The sequence below is a fragment of the Symphalangus syndactylus genome, chromosome 9 (genome assembly GCF_028878055.3).
Source record: "Symphalangus syndactylus isolate Jambi chromosome 9, NHGRI_mSymSyn1-v2.1_pri, whole genome shotgun sequence".
NCBI classification, from domain to species: domain Eukaryota; kingdom Metazoa; phylum Chordata; class Mammalia; order Primates; family Hylobatidae; genus Symphalangus; species Symphalangus syndactylus.
In genome coordinates this window covers 112,584,004-112,609,144 of record NC_072431.2, presented here as the reverse complement: position 1 = coordinate 112,609,144, position 25,141 = coordinate 112,584,004, and the positions used below count along the sequence as shown (strand labels likewise).

Sequence of the window (25,141 nt, the reverse complement as noted above, 5' to 3'; positions counted from 1 at the left end):
GAAAACCTATCAGATCAATAGCAGATTTCTTAGCAGAAACCTTACAAGCTAGAAGGGATTGGAGTCCTACCTTTAGACTCCTTAAAATAATTATTAGCCAAGAATTTTGTATCCAATGAAGCTAAGCTTCATAAATGAAGCAAAGATAAAGTCATTTTCAGAAAAATGCTGAGAGAATTCACCACTACCAAGGCAGCACTACAAGAACAATTAAAGGGAGTTCTAAATCTTGAAACAAAACCTCAAAATACACCAAAGTAGAAACTGCTTAAATAATAAATCTCACAGGGCCTATAAAACGACATAATGAAAATGAAAAACCAAGGTATTCAGGCAATAACTAGGACAATGAATAGAACAATACCACATATCTCAATACTAACATTGAATATAAACATCCCAAATGCTCCACTTAAATATACAGAAGAGCGGAATGGATAAGAATTCACCAACCAAGTATCTCCCATTTTCAAGTGACTCACCTAATGCATAAGGTCTCACGTAAACTTAAGGTAAAAGGGTGGAAAAAGATATTCCATGCAAATGGTCCCAAAAGCAAGTAGAAGTAGCTATTCTTATATTAGACAAAACAGACTTTAACAACAATTGAAAAAGACAAAGAAGGACATTATGTAATGATAAAAGGACTAATCAAACAGGAAAGTATCACAGTACTAAATCTACATGCATCTAACACTAGAGCTCCCAAATGTAAAAAACAATTACCACTAGACCTAACAAATGAGATAGACAGCAATACAATTAATAGTGGGGGACTTCAATACTCCATTGACAGCACTAGACGGGTCATCAAGACAGAAAGTCAACAAAGAAACAATGGATTTAAACTATACCCTAGAACAAATGGACTCAACAGATATTTATAGAACATTCTATCCAACAACTGCAGAATATACATTCTGTTCATCAGCATATGGGACATCCTGCAAGACAGACCATACGATAGGCCACAAAACAAGTCTCAATAAATTTAAGAAAATCAAAATTATATCAAGTATTCTCAGACCACAGTGGAATAAAATTGGAAATCAACTCCAAAAGGAACCGTAAAAACCATGTAGATACATGGAAATTAAATAATTTGCTGCTGAATGATCTTTAGGTCAACAATGAAATCAAGATGGAAATTTAAAAATTCTTTGAACTGAACAATACTAATGACACAACCTATTAAAACCTCTGGGATACAGCAAAAGCAGCGCTAAGAGGAACATTCAGAGCATTAAGTGTCTACATCAAAAAGTCTGAAAGAACACAAATAGACAATCTAACGTCACACCTCAAGGAACTAGAGAAACAAGCACAAACCAAACCCAAACCCACCAAAAGAAAAGAAATAACAAACATCAGAGCAGAACTAAATTAAATTGAAATAAAGAAAGATAAATGAAGCAAAAAGCTGGTTCTTTGAAAAGATAAAATTGATAGACCAATAGCAAGATTAATCAAGAAAAGAAAAGATCCAAATAAGCTCAATTAGAAACAAAATGGGAGATACTACAACCAATACCACAGAAATACAAAAGAAGCTTACAATGAGCACCTTTACACGCACAAACTAGAAAACTTAGAGGAGACGGATAGATTCCTGGAAATATACAATCCTAGATTAAAGGTAGGAAGAAATAGAAACTCTGAACAGACCATTAACAAGCAGTGAGATTGAAATGGTAAAAAAAAAAAAAAAAAAAAAATTGCCAACAAAAAGTCCAGGACCAGATGGAGCCACAGCTGAATTCTGTCAGACTTTCAAAGAATTGGTACTGTTTTACATTTCTATGTAATACAATAAGAGCAGCATATGAGCAGCATGTGAGGGTTCCAGTTTTTTCACATCCTCACTTGTTATTATCTCTTTTTCTATTATAGCCATCGCTAATGGGTATGAAGCGGTGTCTCACTATGGTTTTAATTTGTATTTGTTTGATGGCTAATGATGTTGAGGTTCCTTTCATATGCTTATTGGCCATATTCTTTGGGGGAAATGTTTACTTAGTTCATTTGCTCATTTTTTAAACTAGATTGTTTTTGATTACTGAGTTGTAACATTTCCTTATATATGCTAGATAGAGGTCTCATCAGATACATGATTTGTAAAAATTTTCCCTTGTTCTATGAATTATCTTTTCATTTTCTTGGTGTCCTTGGAGGCATAAAAGTTTCCAATTTTGATTATGTCCAGTTTTTCTATTTTTCTTTTGTTTCTCTTGCTTTTAGTGTCATATCTAAGAAACCAATGCCTAATCCAAGTTCATAAAGACTATGTCTATGTTTTCTTCTAAGAGTTTGGTAATTTAGTTCTTACATTTAGATCTTTGATCCATTTCAAGTTAATTCTGTGTATGATGTGAGGTAGGAGTCCCTTAGCTTCTGCATGTGCACTTTTCCCAGCACCATTTATTGAAAATACTCTTCTTTCCCCATTTAATTACCTTAGCACCCTTGTCAAAAATCAGTTAGCTATAGATATATGGTCTTATTTCTGGACTCACAATTTTAGTCCATTGATATATATGTCTATCCCTATGCCTATACCACATTGTTTTTGTTATGGTAGCTTTATAGTAAGTATAACTGCTTTATGTTAAAATATTAACCCATATAATCTTCTGCCAGTGGTAGGTTTTCCCTTATTTTCTCATTTTTAAGATTAATTTTCCAACTTAATTTGGCTTATAGAAACCTACAAAAAGTATTGTTAAATATTTTTCATTTTCTTAATACTGCAAATCAAACTCAAAGGAAAGTTGGGAAGGGGTGTGCTGTTTAAGTCAGGCAACCTAGTGTTCTCAGAATATACTTGGGCTCCAAATATGAATCAGTAAAAAAGATCTAGGCTGGGCGCAGTGGCTCACGCCTGAAATCCCAGCACTTTGGGAGGCTGAGGCAGGTGGATCTCAAGGTCAAGAGATCGAGACCATCATGGCCAACATGGTGAAACCCCGTCTCTACTAAAAATACAAAAATTAGCTGGGCATGGAGGCGCGTGCCTGTAGTCCCAGCTATTCGGGAGGCTGAGGCAGGAGAATCGCTTGATCCCGGGAGGCAGAGGTTGCAGTGAGCCGAGATCGCACCACTGCACTCCAGCCTGGTGGCAGAGCGAGACCGCATCTCAAATAAAAAAAAAAAAAAGATCTGGACAAGATTCTTCCTCTCTAAATTTATAGTATTGTCCTCATAATAGGATATGCTATTTTTCGATATTTATGCAACTTGGAAAAGATATCCTAATGTCATCATCAGTTATAGTATTGTCCTTAGAATAAGACATACTATTTTTAGATATTGTTTATGCAACTTGGAAAAGATATCTAACCTCCCCATCAATTGTTTTTATTGAATGTCTGCATTTCCTTCATAAATTCATTAAAAATATTTTCAACAGGTTAACAGATATAAAAGAAAAGATAGATCAGTTTAATGAAGAAATTAGACAACTTGACATGGATTTAGAGGAACACCAAGGTAATGCTTCTGGTATTTTTATAATGCAGATTAACAGATGTTTAGCAGTATTAATATAGTGTTAACTGGTGTCTCAGAGACTGTTTAACTACCTGGGATTTATTATTTAATTCTCTATGATATTACTAACTTTACTAAAGTATATACTATATGAGTAATATTAAAGCAATGATTTAAACTGACCACTTATGAGTTAAAATGATTGCATAAAATTTATTTAGCTTTGCCAAGCGTTTTTTTTTTTTTTACAAAAACAGAAGTAAAATGTTTTAAGTTGTTATAGATTCCTAAGTTATACTTCCTCCTAAATTATACTTCCTTCCTAGTAATAATCAATAGTTTACTACAAACAATATAGTCGGCCAGGTGCGGTGGCTCACGCCTGTAATCCCAGCATTTTGGGAAGCTGAGGTGGGCAGATCATCTGAGGTCGGGAGTTCGAGACCAGCCTGACCAACATGGAGAAACCACATCTCTACTAAAAATACAAAAATTAGCCGGGCATGGTGGCGCAGGCCTGTAATCCCAGCTACTCAGAAAGGCTGAGGCAGGAGAATCGCTTGAACCTGGAGGCAGAGGTTGCAGTGAGTCAAGATCGTGCCACTGCACTCCATCCTGGGCAACAAGAGTGAAACTCGGTCTCAATAAATAAATAAGTTAATTAAATAATAATAATATAGTCAACTATTAATGGCAGTAACTGGTAGCATTAGAGGGGATGAAAATCAAATCACAAATACCACACCAATAATCCAGACAGAATTAATTCCCCACCCAGGCCTAGTAATGAAGTAGCAAAGACTAATTAACCTTATCCTCCCTAACTTTCCCCAGGAGGGGAATTTGAAGAACTAATGCAGGCACCAGAACACCTGAGGGAGCTTGGGGTTTGACTATGTAGAAATACTGTAGTGGGGGTTTGGGTATGGGGGCTACATGGTTGTGTATGGTTAAAGGAGGAGGTTGAGCATCAGTTTCCTAACAAGCTTCTCCCTAATAAGAAAGATAAAAGTAGATTCCCCATAGCATTTTAATCATAGTTTAACTGCAAACCAGTTACTATGCTCTTGGATTATCAAGAATTGATTGTATATTCTTATGAGTTAGGTATGGTATAAACAGTGTGCACATGTACATGTATTCTTGTTATGGCTAAGGAGACATTCATAGCAGTGCAGTGGCTCAATCACAGCTCACTGCAACCTCAGACTCTTGGGTTCAAGTGATCCTCCTGTCTCAGCCTCCCGAGTAGCTGGGAATATATAACGTCTGCCACTACATCCAGCTAAGTTTTAAATTTTTATTAGTGGCGCATGCCTGTAATCTCAGCTACTTGGGAGGCTGAGGCAGGAGAATCGCTTGAACCCAGGAGGCAGAGGCTGCAGTGAGCCGAGATCACACCACTGCACTCCAGCCTGGGTGACAGAGCAAGACTACATCTTGAAAAAAAAAAAAAAGGGTACACTGTTCTGTATTTTAGCAGGGAAGGAATTTGTGTATGTGTGTGCTAACTAGAAACAATGAGAAATAGCTCTAATTAAAGTTATATGGTCAGAATTTGGCTACAAGCTCTACATCATTAGTAAAGCGGAGTATTATTGGCAGATGTCATGCTACTTTCCAAAAAGCCTGAACCCATCCTGATTTCTCCTTTCTTAGTTGAAGTGCCAACAATTGCATATTTGCTTAATTATTGCTTTTTAAAATATTGGCTCTGTATAAGCAAGGGAAAGTAATAGAAAAAGTATTGTTCTTCTGAGTAAAGCAGAACACACCAAGTGGACAATAGCAACTTATATTTTCACTCAACTTGGGATACTATTTTTAATAAGGATGTTTTTATCCTCAAGGCTTACTTCTAACATATAGCCAAGTGACTTTTTTTTTTTTTTAAATAGAGATGAATCTTGCTGTGTTGGCCAGGCTAGAGTGCAGTGACTATTTACAGGCATGATCATAGCTCACTGTGGCCTTCAACTCCTGGGCTAAAGCAGTCCTACTGCCTCAGCCTTCCAAGTAACCAGGACTACAGGCCCCTGTTACTGTGCCCAGCTTGTTTTTGTTAAGGAATCTGTTAAGAAATTCTTTTAGGCCGGGCACGGTGGCTCACGCTTGTAATCCCAGCACTTTGGGAGCCCGAGGCAGGCGGATCACGAGGTCAGGAGATCGAGACCACGGTGAAACCCCGTCTCTACTAAAAATACAAAAAATAAGCTGGGCGTGGTGGCGGGCGCCTGTAGTCCCAGCTACTGGGAGAGGCTGAGGCAGGAGAATGGTGTGAACCCGGGAGGCGGAGCTTGCAGTGAGCCGAGATTGCGCCACTGCACTCCAGCCTGGGCGACAGAGTGAGACTCCGTCTCAAAAAAAAAAAAAGAAATTCTTTTATTCTTACTACAAATTAATACTTGAAGGTTTATATCTTATATTGAAGTCCTTCAGAGTAAATAGTTTCTTCGACCACTTAGCTGAAGTCAGGCCCTTAACTTTACTCATTTTTTTTTTTTTAAATGAGATAGGGTCTTTCTGTCACCCAGGCTGGAGTACAGTGGTGTGACATCATAGCTCACTGCAGCCTCAAACTCCTGGGCTCAAGTGATCCTCTTGTCTTAGCTAAATAAAATAAATAAAATAAAATAAAATAAAAGTAAAATAAACTCCTGAGTAGCTAGGACTACAGGTGCAGACCACCATGCCCAGCTAATTGTTAAAAACTTTTTTTGTAGAGACAGGGTTTTGCTCTGTTGCCCAGGCTGATCTCAACGTGCTTGGCTCTAGCAGTCCTTCTGCCTTGGCCTCCCAAAGTGTTGGGATTACAGGTGTGAGCCACTGTGCCTGGTGTTTTACCCTTTACTAGTGTATTCCCTTACATTAAATAAATTCTATAAAGAACAGCATTACTATTATAAGACATGTCAAAACCTTACACAAATCACAAAAAAAGTGATCAGCTTTCTATGCAAAAATACTGAGCCTTTTGAAATCAGGATAGTTCTCAGCTTTACCCAGTGCAGCTTAGATTTAAACTTTCTCAAGTCTGCTAGGTCAGTTACCAGTTGTCCATCTCCTTTCAGCTTCCAAAATTTTATTGCTGTTGTCTCCTATTTCTATATGCTGGGGATTTATACCTTTAAAAATTCTTTTTGCTATAGTTTTAGTGGGGTTTGCGGGAGGATCAAAATTAGATGTGCATGTTCAACGTGCCATTCATACCAAGAAATGACAATTATAAGCCTTACTTACCTAGAATTTCTGAGACTTTAAGCACCTTGAAGGTACATCATTTTACTGATTTTTAAAAAGATTTTTTTTGTGTGTTTTGCCTTAAATGACCATCCTCATGCTTTCATTAACTGGGCAATTAGCCTCAGCTTATAGGAGATCATCCTTTTCAGCTTAAAAAATGTCCTGGCTGGGCGCAGTGGTTCACGCCTGTAATCTCAGCACTTTGGGAGGCCGAGGTGGGCGGATCACGAGGTCAGGAGTTCGAGACCAGCCTGACCAACATGGTGAAACCCCATCTCTATTAAAAATACAAAAATTAGCTAGGCATGGTGGTGTGTACCTGTAATCCCAGCTACTCAGGATGCTGAAGCAGGAGAATCGCTTGAACTCGGGAGGCAGAGGTTGCAGTGAGCCAAGATCGTGCCACTGCACTCCAGCCCTGGGTGACAGAGCAAGACTCCATCTCAAGAAAAAAAAGAAAAAAAAAGTCTTGAAACTACTTAAAATTATTTTAAAGATTCAGATTAACTAATTTTTTTAAATTGTAATTTTAAATATGAATCTGACATGTATTTAACATGAAAAATGCAAGCAGTAGAAAAGTGTGTAAAGTAAAATGTCATCTCCTTTCTCCTCATCCAAGTCTTCAGAGGTAATAATCATGGTTTACAGTTTAATGTTTAGGCTTTTAGACTTTTAATACATTTATGAACATATTTTTAAATGGACTAATACTAATATACAATTCTTCTGAGCTTGAGTCTTTTCATTTAACTGTATAATATACATTCTTCCCTATGAGGATGTATACTTCATTCTGAGAAATGGTATAGCATAGTGGTCAATGTTAGGGCTCTAAAGTCAGACTTAAGAATGGTGCCTAGGTGGGAATTGAACAATGAGAACTCATGGACACAGGAAGGGGAACATCACACTCTGGGGACTGTTGTGGGGTGGGGGGAGGGGGGAGGGACAGCATTAGGAGATATACCTAATGCTAAATGACGAGTTAATGGGTGCAGCAAAACAACATGGCACATGGATACATATGTAACAAACCTGCACATTGTGCACATGTACCCTAAAACCTAAAGTATAATGATAAAAAAAAAAAGAAAAAAAAAAAAAAAAAAAAAAAAAAAGAATGGTGCCTGGTCCAGGTGTGGTGGCTCATGCCTGTAATCCTAGCACTTTGGGAGGCTGAGACGGGTGGATTGCTTGAGCTTAGAAGTTCGAGACCAGCCTGGGCAACAGGGCAAAAACCTGTCTCTACAAAAAAATACAAAAATTAGCCAGGCATGGTGATGTGTGTTTGGCTTGTAGTCCCAGCTACTTGTAGTCCCAGCTGTTTGCTAAGGTGGGAGGATTACTTGAACCTGGGAGGTCGAGGCTGCAGTGAGCCGAAATTACTCCAACCAAAATCATGCCACTGCACTCCAGCCTGGATAACAAAGTGAGACCCTGTCTCAAAAAAAAAAAAAAAAAAAGGTGACTGGTACATATTAAGCACTTCTGACAACCATTAGCTACCCCCATGATTGTTGTTACATAGGATTCATTGTATCCACATTGATATTTAGGCTGTTTCTAATTTTTTACTCCCAAGAACAGTGCTGCACTAGTACATTCATGTTTATTAACTTGTCTGTTTATTTCTACAGAATAAATTTCTAGAAGTGAAATTTTGAATGGAATATTATTTATATTTACAACTGGTTTGCAAATTTCTTCCCAGAAAAGGTTGTATTATGTTATACAACCAAAAGCAGTATGTGAAGGTGGTTCCTCACCAATGCTAGTCGTAAGTTTTTTAGTTTTTGTCAGTCAAGATAATGTACACATCACTGACAGTTCCAAAGTTTTGACTGTTAGGCCTGAATTTGTAGTACTACTGTGATCCACAAGATGGGGCTAATTTTCTGAGCATCTATTAATATATACACAGTAGGACTGACAAATAGAGTTAACAAATGTTGTACAGTCACTGTCATATGTCTCTCCAGGAGGGATTATTGGGCATTATTACTCACCAAAAATGATTACTTTCCAGATTCAAGTATTTTCCCAAATGTGGAGTTGATTGTAAAACCAAATATATGATTATTAATATACCATAATACATATAAATAACTAGTTGCTACAATGTGGTAAATATGTCACAATAGAAATATATGCAAAGTGCTATAGGAATATTGAATTACTGTCTTAAATTCTGAATGAATTCATTGTAACTTTCTGCATAATTGATATGTGTCATTCAAAGTAGTAAAATAACAAAATATAATGCTTTGGTTTGTCTATAGTATACTTTTTCATACCCAGAATTCTAAAGCCTAGGTTAGGACCATTGTTTCTTTAATTATGGAGGGTAAAATAAAAAATGTTAAAGACAGAATACTTTTATTTATTTTTTATTTGTTTATTTATTTATTTATTTATTTTGAGATGGAGTTTTGCTCTTGTGGCCCAGGCTGGAGTAAAATGGTGCGATCTTGACTCACCACAACCTCCGCCTCTCAGGTTCAAACAGTTCTCCTACTTCAGCCTCCCAAGTAGCTGGGATTACAGGCATGCGCCACCACACTCAGCTAATTTTTTGTATTTTTAGTAGAGACGGGGTTTCTCCATGTTGGTCAGGCTGGTCTCAAACTCCTGACCTCAGGTGATCTGCCTGCCTTGGCCTCCCACAGTGTTGGGATTACAGGCGTGAGCCACCACACCTGGCCAGAATCATTTTATTTTAAGCACATGTTACTAGAATGCCTGGATTCAAATCCAGGCTGTGCTGTTTGATCTTGGACATGCTATTTATGCTATTTAATCTTACTTTATCTTAGTTTTTTTTCTTGAAAATGGAGGTAATTACAGTACCTACCTGTTAGGGTTATTGTGAGAATTAGATTAGATAATTTAAAAAACTTAATTATTAATAATCTAATGTTGGCTGGAAGCCTTACCAATAACATAAATGGTAAACATATATAAACACAAAACACAGTCATAATAGCAGTCAATTTAAAATATGCTCATAAATATTAATTAGTGACTTATTGTTAATGCTGTTACTTTATAAAAGCAAAATTGAATAACTTTACTGCAGTTATTTTCCCAAAGCATACATTAGAAAGTATTTTCCCATCAGTATTTCCTTCAGGATGTACAAAATAACCTATTTAATTTCAAAGTGGTTTATCTTCTGGTATCTGAGATTTCAAATGGCATCTATCCGTTGCTATTCTGTGGTTTTCCAACATATATCTGCTGAAGAAGAATGAATTATTATTGTTCAATCTAGAAATTGTTTAAACTATACTTTGAATCTTTCATTAAAATGGTGTTATTATGTCTACACCAGGATCATCGCCACCATCTGAAACTTGTTAGAAATGCAAATTCTTGGGCTCTACCCCAGACCTATTCAATTTGAAAGCCTAAGGAGAGGGCTCAGCAATTTGTGTTTCAGTAAGTCCTCCTGGTGATTCTGATTCACGTTGAAGTTTGATAACCACTACTTTAGAAAATGATTAAGGACCATATGTTTAGTATATGCCGTGAACTACCAATTATACTGTATGATTTTATATACAGTACTCTGTTGGAACAAACTTCTACATAGTCCTTTTGTTTTACATAATTAGATAATAAAAATTATACAATTTATACAACATGTAAAAATTATAATTACAGTTTTTAAAGTGCCTCCTGTCTTTAGAAATAGAATTATCTGACCTTGTTTGCATACCTGTAATTTAAAATTTGAAATATAGTTGACCCTTCAAGACAGCATTGGGATTAGGGGCACTGAGTGTGCCATGCAGTCAGAAATCCGTGTATAACTTTTGACTCCATAAAAACTTAATTATTAATCGTCTACTGTTGGCTGGAAGCCTTACCAATAACATATACAGTTAACACATATTTTGTATGTATTATATACTAAAGTAAGCTAGAGAAGAGAAAATGTTATTAAGAGAATTATAAAGATTTTTTTTTATTATTTTCCACTTACTCATGAAATGGAAGTAGGTCATTATAAAGGTCTTCATCCTCATTGTCTTCACACTGAGTAGACTGAGGAAGAGGAGGAAGAGTTTGGTCTTGCTATCTCAGTGGTAGCAGAGGCAGAAGAAAATCTGCATGTAAGTAGACCCACCCAGTTCAAACCTCTGTTGTTCAAGGATCACCTGAATTTCCCAGAGAATGTATATTTAGAAAATTGGGTGAAACCTCATGCCAAAGTTAGTTTAAAACATTAAGCTTATGTGTACTCTTTTTACCATAGCAATTTTGTAATATAGTCAATTCTCTATACCCACGGGTTCTTCATCTGCAGATCCTACCGACTATGGATGGAAAATAATTGAAAAAAAATACAGGAAGTTTCAAAAAGCAAGTTTGAACCTGCCATGTGCTAAGCACTATGCTGAATCCATTTGAACTGAAGAATACCCTGCTATAGCCTCCCACTGTTTCACAGATCTTCAGTCTCTCTCTAGCACCCACTGTTTGAGAAGTGTTCATCTGGCGTTTTATTCGCTGGCTACTTGTGTTCACTCTTTGCTTCTGTGAAAAAAAAAGACTCCTAAAAATCAATTATATGGTGAAAGAAATCCCTTACACACTAAGAGAGAGTGTAAAGTGCTGTCTCTCCACAAGAAAATAAAAATCTTACATCTTTCGAAAAGTGGCATGTGATTTACCAAAGTGGCACAATAAAACAGAAGGAAGCTGACATTTGTGGAAGTGTTAGTGCTGCCCCTACAATGGCAAAAAAAAAATTGTTACTGTGATTCATGATAAAATGCTTGCAGAGACTGGCTGGGCATGGTGGCTCACGCCTGTAATCCCAGCACTTTGGGAGGCTGAGGCGGGTTGATTACCTGAGGTCAGGATTCAGGACCAGCTTGGCCAAAATGGTGAAACCCCGTCTCTACTAAAAAATACAAAAATTAGCCGGGAGTGGTGGTGGGTGCTTGTAATCCCAGCTACTAGGGAGGCTGAGACAGGAGAATTGATTGAACCTGGGAGGCAGAGGTTGCAGTGAGCCAAGATCACACCATTGCACTCCAGCCTGGGCAACAAGAGTGAAACCCCATCTCAAAAAAAAAAAAAAAGCTTGCAGAGATTAAGAAAACATTAAATGTATGAGTAGACAAAATATCACAGAAGCATGTCCCTGTTGATGGCAAAATTATGTATGAAAAAGCATTTAGCCTTTGTGAGCATTCCTGTGAGGAAGTTGAAGAGAGTGAGAGGAAGGAATTTAAGGATAGTAAGGGATGACTAGCTAGCTGTGGAAAGTACTACAGCCTCACGAACTTAAAGATCACAGGAGAATCAGCATTAGCTGATGGCCAGGCAGTATCAGCATTCCCAGAAGAGCTCAAGAAACTCAGAAGATAAAGGATACCTTTCATAGCAAGTCTTCAGTTGTGTTGAAAGAGACTTGTTCTGGAAGAAGAGGCCTAATACCTACATCTGTAAGAGTGTCAAGCAGGCTCTGGGGTTCAAAGCCTGGAAAGTTTGTTTTACTCTGGCACTATGTGGCAACACAGCAAGTCACATGGTCAAGCCAGGTCTTGTGTACCAAGCAAACAGTCCCTGGGTCCTTAAGAACAAAATGAAAAATTGCCTACTTGTGTTCTGGCAACACAATAGGAAGGCTTGGGTGATGGCCATCTTGTTCCTGGAATTCACTTTTATTCCTAAAATGAAGAAATACCTGGAAGAGAACAGGTTGCCATTCAAGGTCATCCTCATAATTGACGTTACTCACAGCCATCCCTGATCTCTCTACTTCACTAATGACAATGTTGCAGTGATGTTCTTGCCTAAGGCAAATGCTACTTCACTGTTTTAGCCATTTGATCAAGGCATCAGCAAGTGCATTAAATGACTTACACCCACCTCACCTTTGGGAGGATTTGTGCTGTCCTTGATGCTAACCTTGACTACAGTGTCATGGATTTATGGAAGGGCTTCACAATTGCAAATGTAGTTGTGCTTTTTACAGAGGCTGTAGATGCCCCAAAGCCCAAGACAGTCAGTGCATGTCGGAAGCCATTATGGAATGAGGTAGTCAGTGATTTCAGGAGCTTCCCCATTACTGATGCAGAAGTCAGGAATATGGTTTTGTTTTTGTTTTTGTTTTTTTTGAATTGGAGTCTCACTCTGTCACCCAGGCTGGAGTGCAATGGCGTGATCTTAGCTCACTGCAACCTCCGCCTCCTGGGTTCAAGCAATTCTCCTGCCTCAGCCTCCTGAGTAGCTGGAATTACAGGCACATGCCACCACGCCTGGCTAATTTTTGTATTTTTAGTAGAGACGGGTTTCACCATATTGCCCAGGCTGGTCTCTTGGCCAGGCTGGTCTCGAACTCCTGACCTTGTGGTCTGCCTGTCTCAGCCTCCCAAAGTGCTGGGATTACAGGCGTGAGCCCACTGCGCCCGGCCCAGGAATATCTTGAATGTTACAAAGGAAGTTGATGGGGAATGCTTCTCTGACATGATCAAGGGTGACTTCAAGGAACACATAGAAGAGCATAGAGAAACCCTTACCAACAAGGAACTCAAGGTTCTGCTGCAATTCTCTACAGGAGATGATGACAGTGATACAGATTTAGCGGAAACAGAGTCATCAATTTGGATACTTGAAAAATTTGCAGCAGTTTTTCAACAGGTGCAAGTGTTAAATGATGTGAGCCTTCAGTGGAACAAAGCCTCCGTGTCACCTGAAGGATAGCAACATGCCTACAACCACTGCAAGAGTTGTTTGATGATTCAAGGAAAAAGGAGAAACAGCTTCCTAGAACAATGTTCCCAACTAAAGCCGTCTATATTATAAGGCCTCGACCTTAAACGCTTGAAGATTCTTCCAGCATAAATGATCTTTCCGATGTCCTATTAGAAGGTTCAAGTTAGCCTCGTGTCTCACCAGTTACCTACAGTGCTGCGCATCTCACCACCTCACCATGTGGGCACTGTGGCCGTCAAACAAATTATAATCGTCATCATCATCAAATGAGGGTTATCAAGAGAGAAAAGCTAGAGTTTGTGCTTTTTTTTTTAATTTTTAAATTTTTTGTAAAGACAGGCCTCACTATTTTGCCCAGGCTCGTCTCAAACTCCCAGCCTCAAGCAGTCCTCTTATCTTGGCCTCTCGAAGTATTGGGATCATAGGTGTGAGCCCCTCTGCTTAGCCAGAAGAGCCAGAGTTTTGATGCGTGTTAATATACTCTTTCAGGTCATTAAATGAAAGTCATCTGCAAGTGTTGATAGAAAATGTGGCTGGGCATGGTGGCTCATGCCTGTAATTCCAACACTGTGGGAGGCTGAGGCAGGAGGATTGCTTGAGGTCAGGAGTTCGAAATCAGCGTGGACAACATAGTAAGACCCCATTTCTATTTTTAAAATAAAAATAAAACAAAAAATGTTACACTGTTGCTGATGTATACTGTGTAGTTTGCCCTATAGTGGTTGCACCTGTACTGAACATGTACAGACTTTTTCCTTGTCATTATTCCCTAAACAACACAGTGTAACAACCATTTACAATATACTAGGTATCATAAGTAATCTAGGGATGATTTAAAGTATATAGCAGGAGGGTATATGTAGGTTATATGCAAATACTATGCCATTTTATGTAAAAGACTTGAACATCCTCAGGTTTTGTATCTACAGAGGGGATGGGGATACTGAAACCAGTCCCCATCAGATACCAAGGAATGACTGTATTTTATATACTAATTTGCTAATTATTGTAATAATGGTATGTGAAAAGTAGATGGGAGAGATGGACTGAATGCAAAAAGATGGAATTTTATAGGCCCCCACAACTAATTAAAATTGAAATAGGAGTCAGGGAAGAGAAAGTGTTCTGGCTCACTAAAATACGTGAAAATGTTAGAAGGGGTTTAGATAACTCAATATGAATTAATGTGATACAGCCTTGAAAATAGCTGAAATCCTAGATTGCATAACAAAAAATGGTTATGTAGACTATGGAGAGTAATAGTCTTATTGGAATCTTAAGTTTCTTGGCATAATATATTAAAAGGGTTAGAGAAAAACTAGAGCTCATTCCTAGTAGAGTGACCAGAATGGTAATAGGGATAGAAACCATGCCATATAGAAGATGCTGAGGCCAGGTGCAGTGCCTCACGCCTGTAATCCCAACACTCTTGGAGACTGAAGTGGGTGGATCACTTGAGGTCAGAATTTTGAGACCATCCTAGCCAACATGGTGAAACCCTGTCTCTGCTAAAAACAAAAATTAGCTGGGCGTGGTGGTGCGTGCCTGTAGCCCCAGCTAGCTGGGAGGCTGAGGTGGGAGAATCGCTTGAACCTGGGAGGCGGAGGTTGCAGCTGAGATTGCACCACTGCACTCGAGCCTGGGCGACAGAGCGAGACTCTGTCTCAAAAGAAAAAAAAAAAAAAGAAGGAAAGGTACTGGGAGATTTTGCGTGCTTCAGAAGTATTCCAAGTGCTAAGAAACAATCTGGCTGTGCAAAAGTCCTGTGGAGTTTTTTCTTGCCCCATCTCCCTGATTTTGTTTTCTGTTGACCTTTCCACTTCAAAATCAGTAGGCTTTACTGAGTTGGGGGCCTTGAGGCCAGGAGAGTTACTAGTACATGCCTTGTTGTGTATTGATCAGGAGAGAAGATTGGGATAGCCACCTATTTGGAAAATGGTAATCAGACCTTCTTAGGGGCAGAACTACTTCTCAGAGTATAAAAGCCTATAAAGCCTGAGTCAGGAGAACGTCATTTGATGCCAGAGAAATAAAAGTGTGGGGTGAACTTCATTGTAGTGAGGACAGAGGTAGTTTTGGTGGTGCTCAGACTGTCGGCAGTGCAAGAAGAGCGTCCCCTTACTCCACTGCTGGCTACAGCAGAGACTATAAAAAAGCAATGGTGTCCTTTCTACAGTAGCCCCAGTCTTTTGTTAACAGCGCATACGCATTTCTTCTTTCCTACTTGAGGGATGAAAAAGCCTGAATTTATAGCATACATTTTTGTATACTTGTCTTATTAGAGTATAAATTCTTCAAAGGAAAATATTTTACTTTTTTTTTAATCCCCATGTTACCTGATAAAGTACCTTGCTGGTATAATTCCTGTGTAAAATCCTCCTGAAGTCTTTTCAGGCATCTGGTTACCACAGCACTTCATACATACCTGTTAGAGCACTTATGTTGCATTATAAATTTTTGTTTTTGTACACCTAATGGAGTGTAAGCCCTTTGAGAATAGGGTGGAAACTGTCTTACTCAGTTTGATATCCCAACATCTATTACAGTATCTGGCACATAGTAGATAATCAGTAAATTTATCTGAAGTAAATAAATGAGTATAGAACTATGCTCACATCAAATGCTCAGAATTAAAGGATATCTCCAAAATTACCTTCCTCTTACCGTTGTGTCCCTTTCCCTCTCCCTTGGTCTCCTCATTGTTGATTCTACTACATTAGACCCTTCTGCTTACCTGCTTGTACCTCCATTGTGATACGCTGATTTGCTTCCATCTATCCACAATCTTGTCCTGTCCTGTGATACTGAATCTAAGGATATATTTGCTAAAAACCATTATGTTTTACCCCACCTTAGGACTGCCTACATTTACAGTGCCTTTATGGGCAACTCAGATACTAATCCTCCACTGAGAAATCACAAAATAGAGAAGTTCACTAATGCTCTGACCACTCTCCTTCTTAGCAATAGTGATATTGGAGGAAGTTTTATGAAGCTTGAGAACCTGCTGAGATGTGTGGGAGCTGTCCCATCTAATCCAGCTGGCCAGCTGTGCAGCTGTAAATGTTAACCAGTTAGATCTTCCAGCTCAATCTGTTGGCAACTAGAAGGATGACTTTGAGGAGAGAAGGAGGGAGGAGTCTCCTCTCAGGTTTCCGACTTGAATGATGAATGGATGGTGAGGACAGCCAAATGTAATAGGGAATAAAGAGGGGGAAGACTATGAGTTTAATTATGAATATACTGAGTTAGGATGTCCTGAAAGGGCTTCCAAATGAATATATATAGTAAGCATTTAGATTAAAGAATATAAAACTCAGAGAATACATTAAATTTGAGAGTTCTTAAACCACAAGATTGTATGAAATTGCTGTGGATATAGCGTTAGAAGTTGATTAAGAACAGAACTCTAGAATATAAATGAAGAAGGAAGCAGACCCATGAAGAGAAGACAGAAAAATAATGATCTAAGAATAGCCAGAGAAGCCCTCCCATCCCCCCAAAAAGCAAAAATAAAACATAAAGGAAAACAAAATTGAAAGGTTGTATCAATAGTGTCAAATATTACAGAGTAAGATAACTGACTGCCCTTTGAATTTGATCATTAAGCAGTTGTATAATCTCACTGAGAACAATTTCATTGGAATAGGAGGAGGAAAAGCCTCATTGCAGTGTCTTGGGGTTTAAAAGCAAGATGAGAAACTGGAAACATCATGTGTGGGAATTCTCTTAAGATTAAAAGAAAAAAGATAAGATGATAGTTAAATCCTTGTAAAGTCTAGGATCCAGGCCTCCCTCCTAATCCCTTAATGCCTGACCAGTCTCCCAAGAGTGGAACTTAAATAGCCAGAACAAGAAACTAGGACTTTCTTGGAAACATGGGCCATGGCAGGTTCAGGAGATAGTAGCTTTTCTGCCACTTCACATGTGCAATGATATTTATATGCACATCTTCCTCCTATAAGGGTATCCCAGATCATGTGTGCTGCAAACTCCAACTCTTTCTGTTTCCCACTCAAAAACCTGTCTGTAGTATATTTTACAAATGTGTGTATATATATACATACACACACGTACACAGACAAAGTTTGTTTAATTAATAACAGATTACCTCTGGCCTCCTCTTCACAGTTCATCACGGTGCATTAGTGTATTTTGAGACCATGGTTGATCATTTGAACTGAGTAGTAGTTGAGTAAAGTTGCTAATCCACTTAGAGCCTTATCTGAGTGGATCCAGGGTTTCCTATTGGTGCTGGGTGTAGCCTGGCTAGGAATTTGTGACCGTTAGGTATTTACTGTCCTTAAACATTAGCTTTCACTTGCAGCTTTTTACTACCAGTAATATTTTGGAAGCCTTAACATAAGATTTTCTCAGTATCAGCTGAGGTTGTCATCAATGAATTTCAGAAAACTCTTCAGACCAGAAGGCAGAAAAGCTGTTTGCTAATCCACATCTCTGACTTTGCCATCACCCTTGCGTTCTCATAATTCACGTAATGCCAAGCAAGTATATGCACAGATGGAAGTTCATGTCTCTGTCTGCTTTCTCTACAGAGGGCAGCTGCCATGTTCCTTTAAAGCTCAGTTTTTGTTACAGTGAAATCCTATTGTCATAAAATAATCATGATCCACTCCTACTAATGGGTCCCTCTGTGAGGCTAAAATGGCGGAATTCATTCATTTTTCTAGGCCTTGGATTTTTGTCTCTTTAGACATGCTTTTCATGTTTGTTAAACTCAACATATCCAAAACTGCTGTAAGCAACTCTTTCTCAACTTTTTCCCCATTTAGGTTAGTCATACTACCATCTTCTCAGATGCCCAAGCCAGAAGCCTGGGAATCATACTTGATTCCTCCCTGTTTAACCCTCACCAAACCAATCACTCTGGCTCTTAAATGTCACAAATAATAATTCACTACTTTCCATCCTAATTACCACCACTCTACTCAAGGCAGCTTTCATCTTTCACCCAGATTATCCTGACAACTTTCTAACTGGTTTTATTGCCTCCAGTCTTACTTCTCTTTTATTCTCCAGACTGGAAATATGTTTCAAAATTGCAAACGGATTATTTCATCTCCCTGGTTAAAATTCTTTAGTAATTGTCCTTAGGAGAAAGTCCAGACTCTTTAACATGGATCTTATAAGGTGCTTCATAAGCTGCCTCATCTTTGTGCTACTTTTTCACTTCATTCTCTGCCTCGGCCATACCACTCCCTCAGTTCTTTATGCTACCATATTCATCCTCACTTTGAAACTTTTTACTGGTAATGCTTTGACATTTGCAGTTTCTGTATTTTGACCAGGTAACTCCTACTATTCTTTATAATACAACTTAAATATTACTTGTTTAGGGAAACTTTCTCTGTAACCCTGACCTAGATTAGTTGCCCTTGCTGTGTGCTCCTATAGCATCTTTTATTTTTCCTATGATAGCACTTAGTACCTTTTAATTTTAATTAATTGTTAAATCTTTAGAGTATAAACTCTGTGAGTGAAGCTACTCTGCTGTCTTGCTGGTGATCTTTCAAAGATGGAATGGACTTTCTTGGGAACTTATGTTTCTCAGCACCCATAGTGTTCATGTATAGGTTGAATAGCCCCAGGTTGGGAATGGAAAGCCTTTAAGTCCTTTCCAGTCATATTGTTTGTTCCACATACTCAAGTTACACGCATATGTCTACTTTAAAAGTCTCTATAAGTCATTGTAAAAGAATTTCACCTAATGGAACACGTTGAATAGTCAATGACTAATGGCATAGAGAGAACCAAAGAGAGATTTTTAATTTAGAGCACTGTATGTGGAATTTTTGAAATTAATGTTGTATTTTATATCTCTCATAGGTGAAATGAACCAGAAATACAAGGAGCTAAAGAAAAGGGAGGAACGTATGGATGGTAAGTGATATTCTTGTAGATATAAAAATATATTTTCAGATTGCTGTTCATTTATACCAACTTAGAGACCTCATTTTGGGCAGATATAATGGCTAATAAATGCAGAAGTGTGGACATTCAAAGCGTTCTGCCTTGAAAAATAGTTTCTAGTATAATTTAGAGATGGGTAGAAAATTCTAAAAAGATATGTGATGAGTGTCTATACGTTGGGGCTAGATTCTAAAGCTAGTACTTACATTCATAGTCTGTATAGAGGAAACCTATAGACCAGGGGTCCCCACCCCCAGGCTGCAGACCGGTAGGAACCAGGCCACACACCAGGAGGTGAGCCACTGGCAAGTGAGCATTACTGTGTGAGCTCTGCCTCCTGTTAGATCAGCAGCAGCATTAGATTCTCATATAAGTGTGAACCCTATCGCATGCGAGGGATCTAGGTTGCACTGTTGTTATGAGACTCTAACCCCTGATGATCTCAGGTAGAACAGTTTCATCCCAAAACCATCACCCGCATCTGCCCCCCGGCCCTGGTCCATAGAAAAATTGTCTTCCACGGTCCCTGGTGCCAAAATGGTTGGGGACTGCTGCTATAGATCATTTATTGATTGAATGTTCTCTTTTACACGCTTCACTATATTCACCTTTAGTATCTTTCACTTTAATATTTAGCTTTCCATAATACTTATCTCATTGTTTATTAGCCCTCGCACCAGATATTGTCACTTTTTTCTATCACCAGCTGTAATTTTAGTTGCCTTTTGTTAGTTTTGATTCACTTAGAAAAATCTCAGCCTGATTTTATAAATTGGTTTTCACTTAAACTTATGTTATGCATTTATAATTTTTTTTAAAAATTGGCATGTATTATCTATTACTGGTTTCCTTTTAAGTTATCATTTTGCTAGAATTTCATGTAGGTCTGATGTCAATAGTTACCTTCATGGAGGCATGCTATAAAAGAGTAATTGTCAGCTCTTATTTTACAATGTACCAAGTTTTCTTTAAAATGTCAGTAAATACCAAAAATTATCTCAAAAACATTTTTTTAAGTCTTTTGGTAAAGGAGAAAGGTATAAAATCAGGGAACAATGTGTTATGACACCACAGTATTGGAAATTACTAGATACTACCTAGTGTGGTATCTGGCACTTAGGTGTCAATAAGTGTTCATTTAATGAATGTTTACTGAATGAATGGAAAGAATTTCTATACTACAGAATCTTAAAATAGAAGGTCACCTAGCTCAGATTTCTTTCCACATATTAATTATGGTTTGTTTTCCTTAAAAAATAATCCCTGAAAGACAATGTTCATTTATGCCTTTGTATATATAAAAATCTCATATGTCCACTTAATGTATGATCAACAGATTATAAAAGCAGGATATTCACACATAAGACCTGTATGAATGCTGAAGCAGGACATTAAAGAAAATTCAGTTTTGTAAAAAATGTTGATTGTGGTCCTCTACCACCATATTCAAATAAAAAATGTTTTGTTGAAGACTGTTTCACTTTAAAACATATACTAAATATAAGAAAAAAGTGAAATGGGAATCCATTACAGAAGGCAAGCTATTGATGTTATTCATGCTAACAGTAAAATTATTTTTGACTGAAAGTTTCTATTTTTTTTTTTTTCTGAGACGGAGTCTCGCTCTGTCACCCAGGCTGGAGTGCAGTGGTGCAATCTCGGCTCACTGCAAGCTCCGCCTCCCGGGTTCACGCCATTCTCCTGCCTCAGCCTCTCTGAGTAGGTGGGACTACAGGCGCCCACCACCACGCCCGGCTAATTTTTTGTATTTTTAGTAGAGACGGGGTTTCACCGTGGTCTCGATCTTCTGACCTCGTGATCCACCCGCCTCGGCCTCCCAAAGTGCTGGGATTACAAGCGTGAGCCACCGCGCCTGGCCGAAAGTTTCTATTTTTTAGATGCTCCATAGAAATACGTGAAAATGTAAATAAGAGCTGGTTCCATATTAAACAAGTAAAAAGATAATTTCCTAGAATATTTATTTACAATCTGAATAAATTATTAAATTCATTTAGTTGAAATGAATCCAGCATTATAAATAAAATACTTATTTTCAGATAAAATGGGTATTCAGCAATGGAAATTACAGAAATAAAGTTAGTAGCCAGGGTGTTAATAATTATTGATGTATCAAAGGAGATCTTTATAAAAGCAAATTTCTTCTGATTGTCATTTTATCAGCTATTTCTTTTGAGCCTATATTTATAACTTTCTGATTTACTTATATCAAGGTCACAGGATTTAGGTAGTTTGAAAGTATATAAAGTTCTTATTGAATAATAATTACCTTTGGGTTAATAACAAATTAAACAGTGGCAGCTTAAAATTTCTAAAAATTGGGCCAGGTGCCGTGGCTCAAGCTTATAATCCCAGCACTTTGGGAGGCCAAGGCGGGTGGATCATGTGGTTAAGAGATCGACACCATCCTGGCCAACATGGTGAAACCGTGTCTCTAGTAAAAATACAAAAATTAGCTGGACGTGATGGTGCATGCTGGTAGTCCCAGCTAGTCGGGAGGCTGAGGCAGGAGAATCCCTTGAACCCAGAGGCGGAGGTTGCAGTGAGCCGAGATTGTGCCACTGCCCTCCAGCCTGGCGTCAGAGTGAGACTCTGTCTCAAAAAAAAAAAAATTCTAAAAAGCACTCTTAAGACCTGCAAATCACAGTTTATATAGTGTTAACTCTATCAATAGTAACCTCTCTTATGTTTTCCAATTGTCAGCTTTTCTTGAGACTTTTGAGGAAACAAAGAATCAGGAACTGGAACAAAAGGCACAGATAGAAGCCAACATTGTTGCACTCTTGGAGCACTGTAGTCGAGTGAGTACCATGTGCCTGTCTTGGTGTCCTCTTTATTTTTGCCGTGATTCACTTTCCAAATACAACTCAAAAAATAGAATGGCTCACTATTGTATCTTCTCATTTAACTGCTTCCATTCAGTTCCCTTACTTTTTACTATTTATTTCAGCTGTTAACTTTTTTATCACTCTAGCAAAATGTCAGGTAATTAAGGCGATAGAGAAAAAGGATGACATGTATAATATCAATATTCAGCAGTAAATGAAGCACTAATTCAGAGTAATTATTATGATCTTCTTCCATTGTTAATCTATCTGAACTTTTGAAAGTAACATGTGCAGAGATAATTTCAAAATCTAGACGTGTTAGAAAATGTTAATATATTTTTATACTGTAAATTTATTGTAAATAAAAAGATTCTTGTATGTATATGTAATGAGTATCTCAAATTATCAAAAAATGTTTATTGGGCATCTATTATGAAATGCATGGTCCCCTTTCAATATTCTAGTGTTTTAAGACTCCAACCAGTTTCTAAAATAGTGTAGTTGAATTTTTTCTACAGTGAAATAAAGGAAATGAAAAAAACCCCACAATCTTGAATTTATAGTCTGTCTTTATTGAGAAAACCCAATTTGGAATCTCATTTTCTATACAACATATAACTTGAATGGTGTATTTCAAAAACAAATACCTAATCCAAACATCTCATCCTTTGACAGTGTTTTCCAAGAGTTTTATTGAGAATTAAATCAGTGGATTTTTTCTATTTTTATTTCTTTGCAAATGCAGAATATAAATCTTATGAAACAGATACCCTCTATCAGCAATCAAGAGCTAAAGATGATGCAGGATGACCTCAATTTTAAATCTACTGAAGTGCAGAAGTCACAAAGTACAGTTCAGAATTTGACTTCAGGTGAGAAAACAACCTAGATTTTAATATTCTTTTTTTTAATATATCAATGTTATTCTCTTTGATTTTTTTAAAGCCTCATTGACAGAGGCTATAATTTATGATTGCCTATAGCCCCAGAATTATGTGTGGCTTTTTTCATCAGCTGGCTAGTATTATGTTGTATATTGTCACTGATTTAACAACATTTATTGAATACTTATTTCAAGCCTGTGCTATATAATTCTGGGTATTGTTAAAGATAAACAAAGCTGGATGCAAGTTAAAGTGCTAAGGACAGATTTTAGTCAGTAATACAGTGTGTCAGTAAGGAAGGAGGGTCCAGCATGAGTTGAAATCAACTTTGATTTGTACAGAGGTGATAGAGTGTTTTAAAGGGAGAATGAGGGAGTAGTAAGGGAAATGGAAAATTACAGGGTTCATCAATGTGCATGCTGATTAGGCTAGCTGTGCCTGTTAGCTGGCAATTATCAAGTTAGGAGTCTATGCTTGTACACAGACTAGCAGACAGAGGCCCTAACTTTCCTGATAATCACATTTTAATGGAATGGCTTTTAGGTCCTTGAGGAAAATACTCCTGAGTTGTGGGAGGTACATATAGATATGGTTTGGATTTTTTGTCTCCTCCAAATTTTATGTTGAAATGTGACCTCTAGTGTTGGAGGTGGGCCTACTGGGAAATGTTTGGGTCATGGGGGCAGATCTCTCATGAATGGCTCAGTGTCATCCTTGCAGTAATTAGTATGTTTTCTGTGAGTTCACGCAAGATGTGGTTGTTTAAAAGAGCCTGGTACCTCCTCCCTCTCTCTCTTGCCTTGTAACACGCAGGCTCCCCTTTGCCTTCTGTCATGATTGTAAGCTAACTGAGGCCCTCACCAGAAGCAGTTGCTGGCACCATGTTTCATGTACAGCCTGTAGAACCATGAGCCAAATAAACTTATTTTTTAAAAATAAATTACTCAGTCTCAGGTATTCCTTTATAGCAATGCAAATAGGGTAGTCAGGGGCCTGTTGCAAATAGGGTACCCAATGCAAATAGGGTAGTCAATGCAAATAGGGTAGTCAGGGGCCTGTTGACCAGTATGGGCTAGAATAAATAGTACATTCTTTTGGCAGCCTTGGGCTTTGTCTGGCAGGCACTTCAAGTGGGGATGGGGTCATCCCAGGGATGCAGACTTGAGCTGTTAGAAACTGTTTGTTTAAATCTTCTAATGTGGGTAGAAGGTGGTGCATGAAATCATTTGTGCTGAGAGTGGAATTTTTATAGGCAGAGGTTGAGGCCTAGTTGAGAAGAGAGCTCAGAGGAGCCTAGCTAGTTTGGTCAAGGATTGAATCTTTGTCAGTATAAGAGGCTTAAAAAAAATCTAATCTGTTTCCTCAAGAAACTTTCAACTTGGTGGAGTGACAGTTATGATACAATGAAATAATGCTATGATAGAAGTAAGCATAAGGAGCAAAGGAAGTACATAGGGCACATATCCAGCCCAGTCTTGGATAGTTAAGAAGAGATGATGTTTAATTTTAATTAGTTTCAGTCATGCTTGATATCATGAGACTAGAACAGCAGTGTCCAAGAGAAATGTAATGCCAATATATATTATATTTATATAAAGTTTTCTAGTAGCCATGTTGAAAAAGTAAAAAGAGACAGGTTAATTTTAATAATATATTTTATTTAAGCTGATATAGCCAAGATATTATTTCAACACGTAAGCTATATAAAAATGATCAAAGATATTTTATCTTCACGACATTTCAATTAGGACTAGCCTTATTTATGTATGTATGTATTTATTTATGAGACAGGGTCTCACTCTCGTTGCCCAGTCTGGAGTGCAGTGGCGTGATCACAGCTCACTGCAGCATTTGCTTCCTGGGCTCAGGTGACTCTCTCACCTCAGCCTCCCAGCTAGCTGGGACTACAGGCACACACCAGCACGCCTAGCTAATACTTTGTATTTTTAATAGAGATGGGGTTTCACCATGTTTTCCAGGCTTGTCTCAAACTCCTGGGCTCAAGCCATCTGCCCACCT

At 38.0% G+C, this 25,141-nt stretch overlaps 1 protein-coding gene across 3 annotated transcripts in view; it reads left to right on the top strand.

Moving 5' to 3' along the window:
* IFT74 (intraflagellar transport 74) overlaps positions 1-25,141 on the top strand; it is a 103,573-nt gene that overhangs the window by 65,776 nt on the left and 12,656 nt on the right. For all 3 annotated transcript variants that reach the window (XM_055294037.2, XM_063609824.1, XM_055294038.2), the window contains 4 exons: positions 3,407-3,486; positions 19,309-19,362; positions 22,114-22,211; positions 22,984-23,110. In XM_055294037.2, the coding sequence (XP_055150012.1) occupies positions 3,407-3,486; positions 19,309-19,362; positions 22,114-22,211; positions 22,984-23,110 (359 nt within the window). The remainder of the gene's footprint in view (positions 1-3,406; positions 3,487-19,308; positions 19,363-22,113; positions 22,212-22,983; positions 23,111-25,141) is intronic.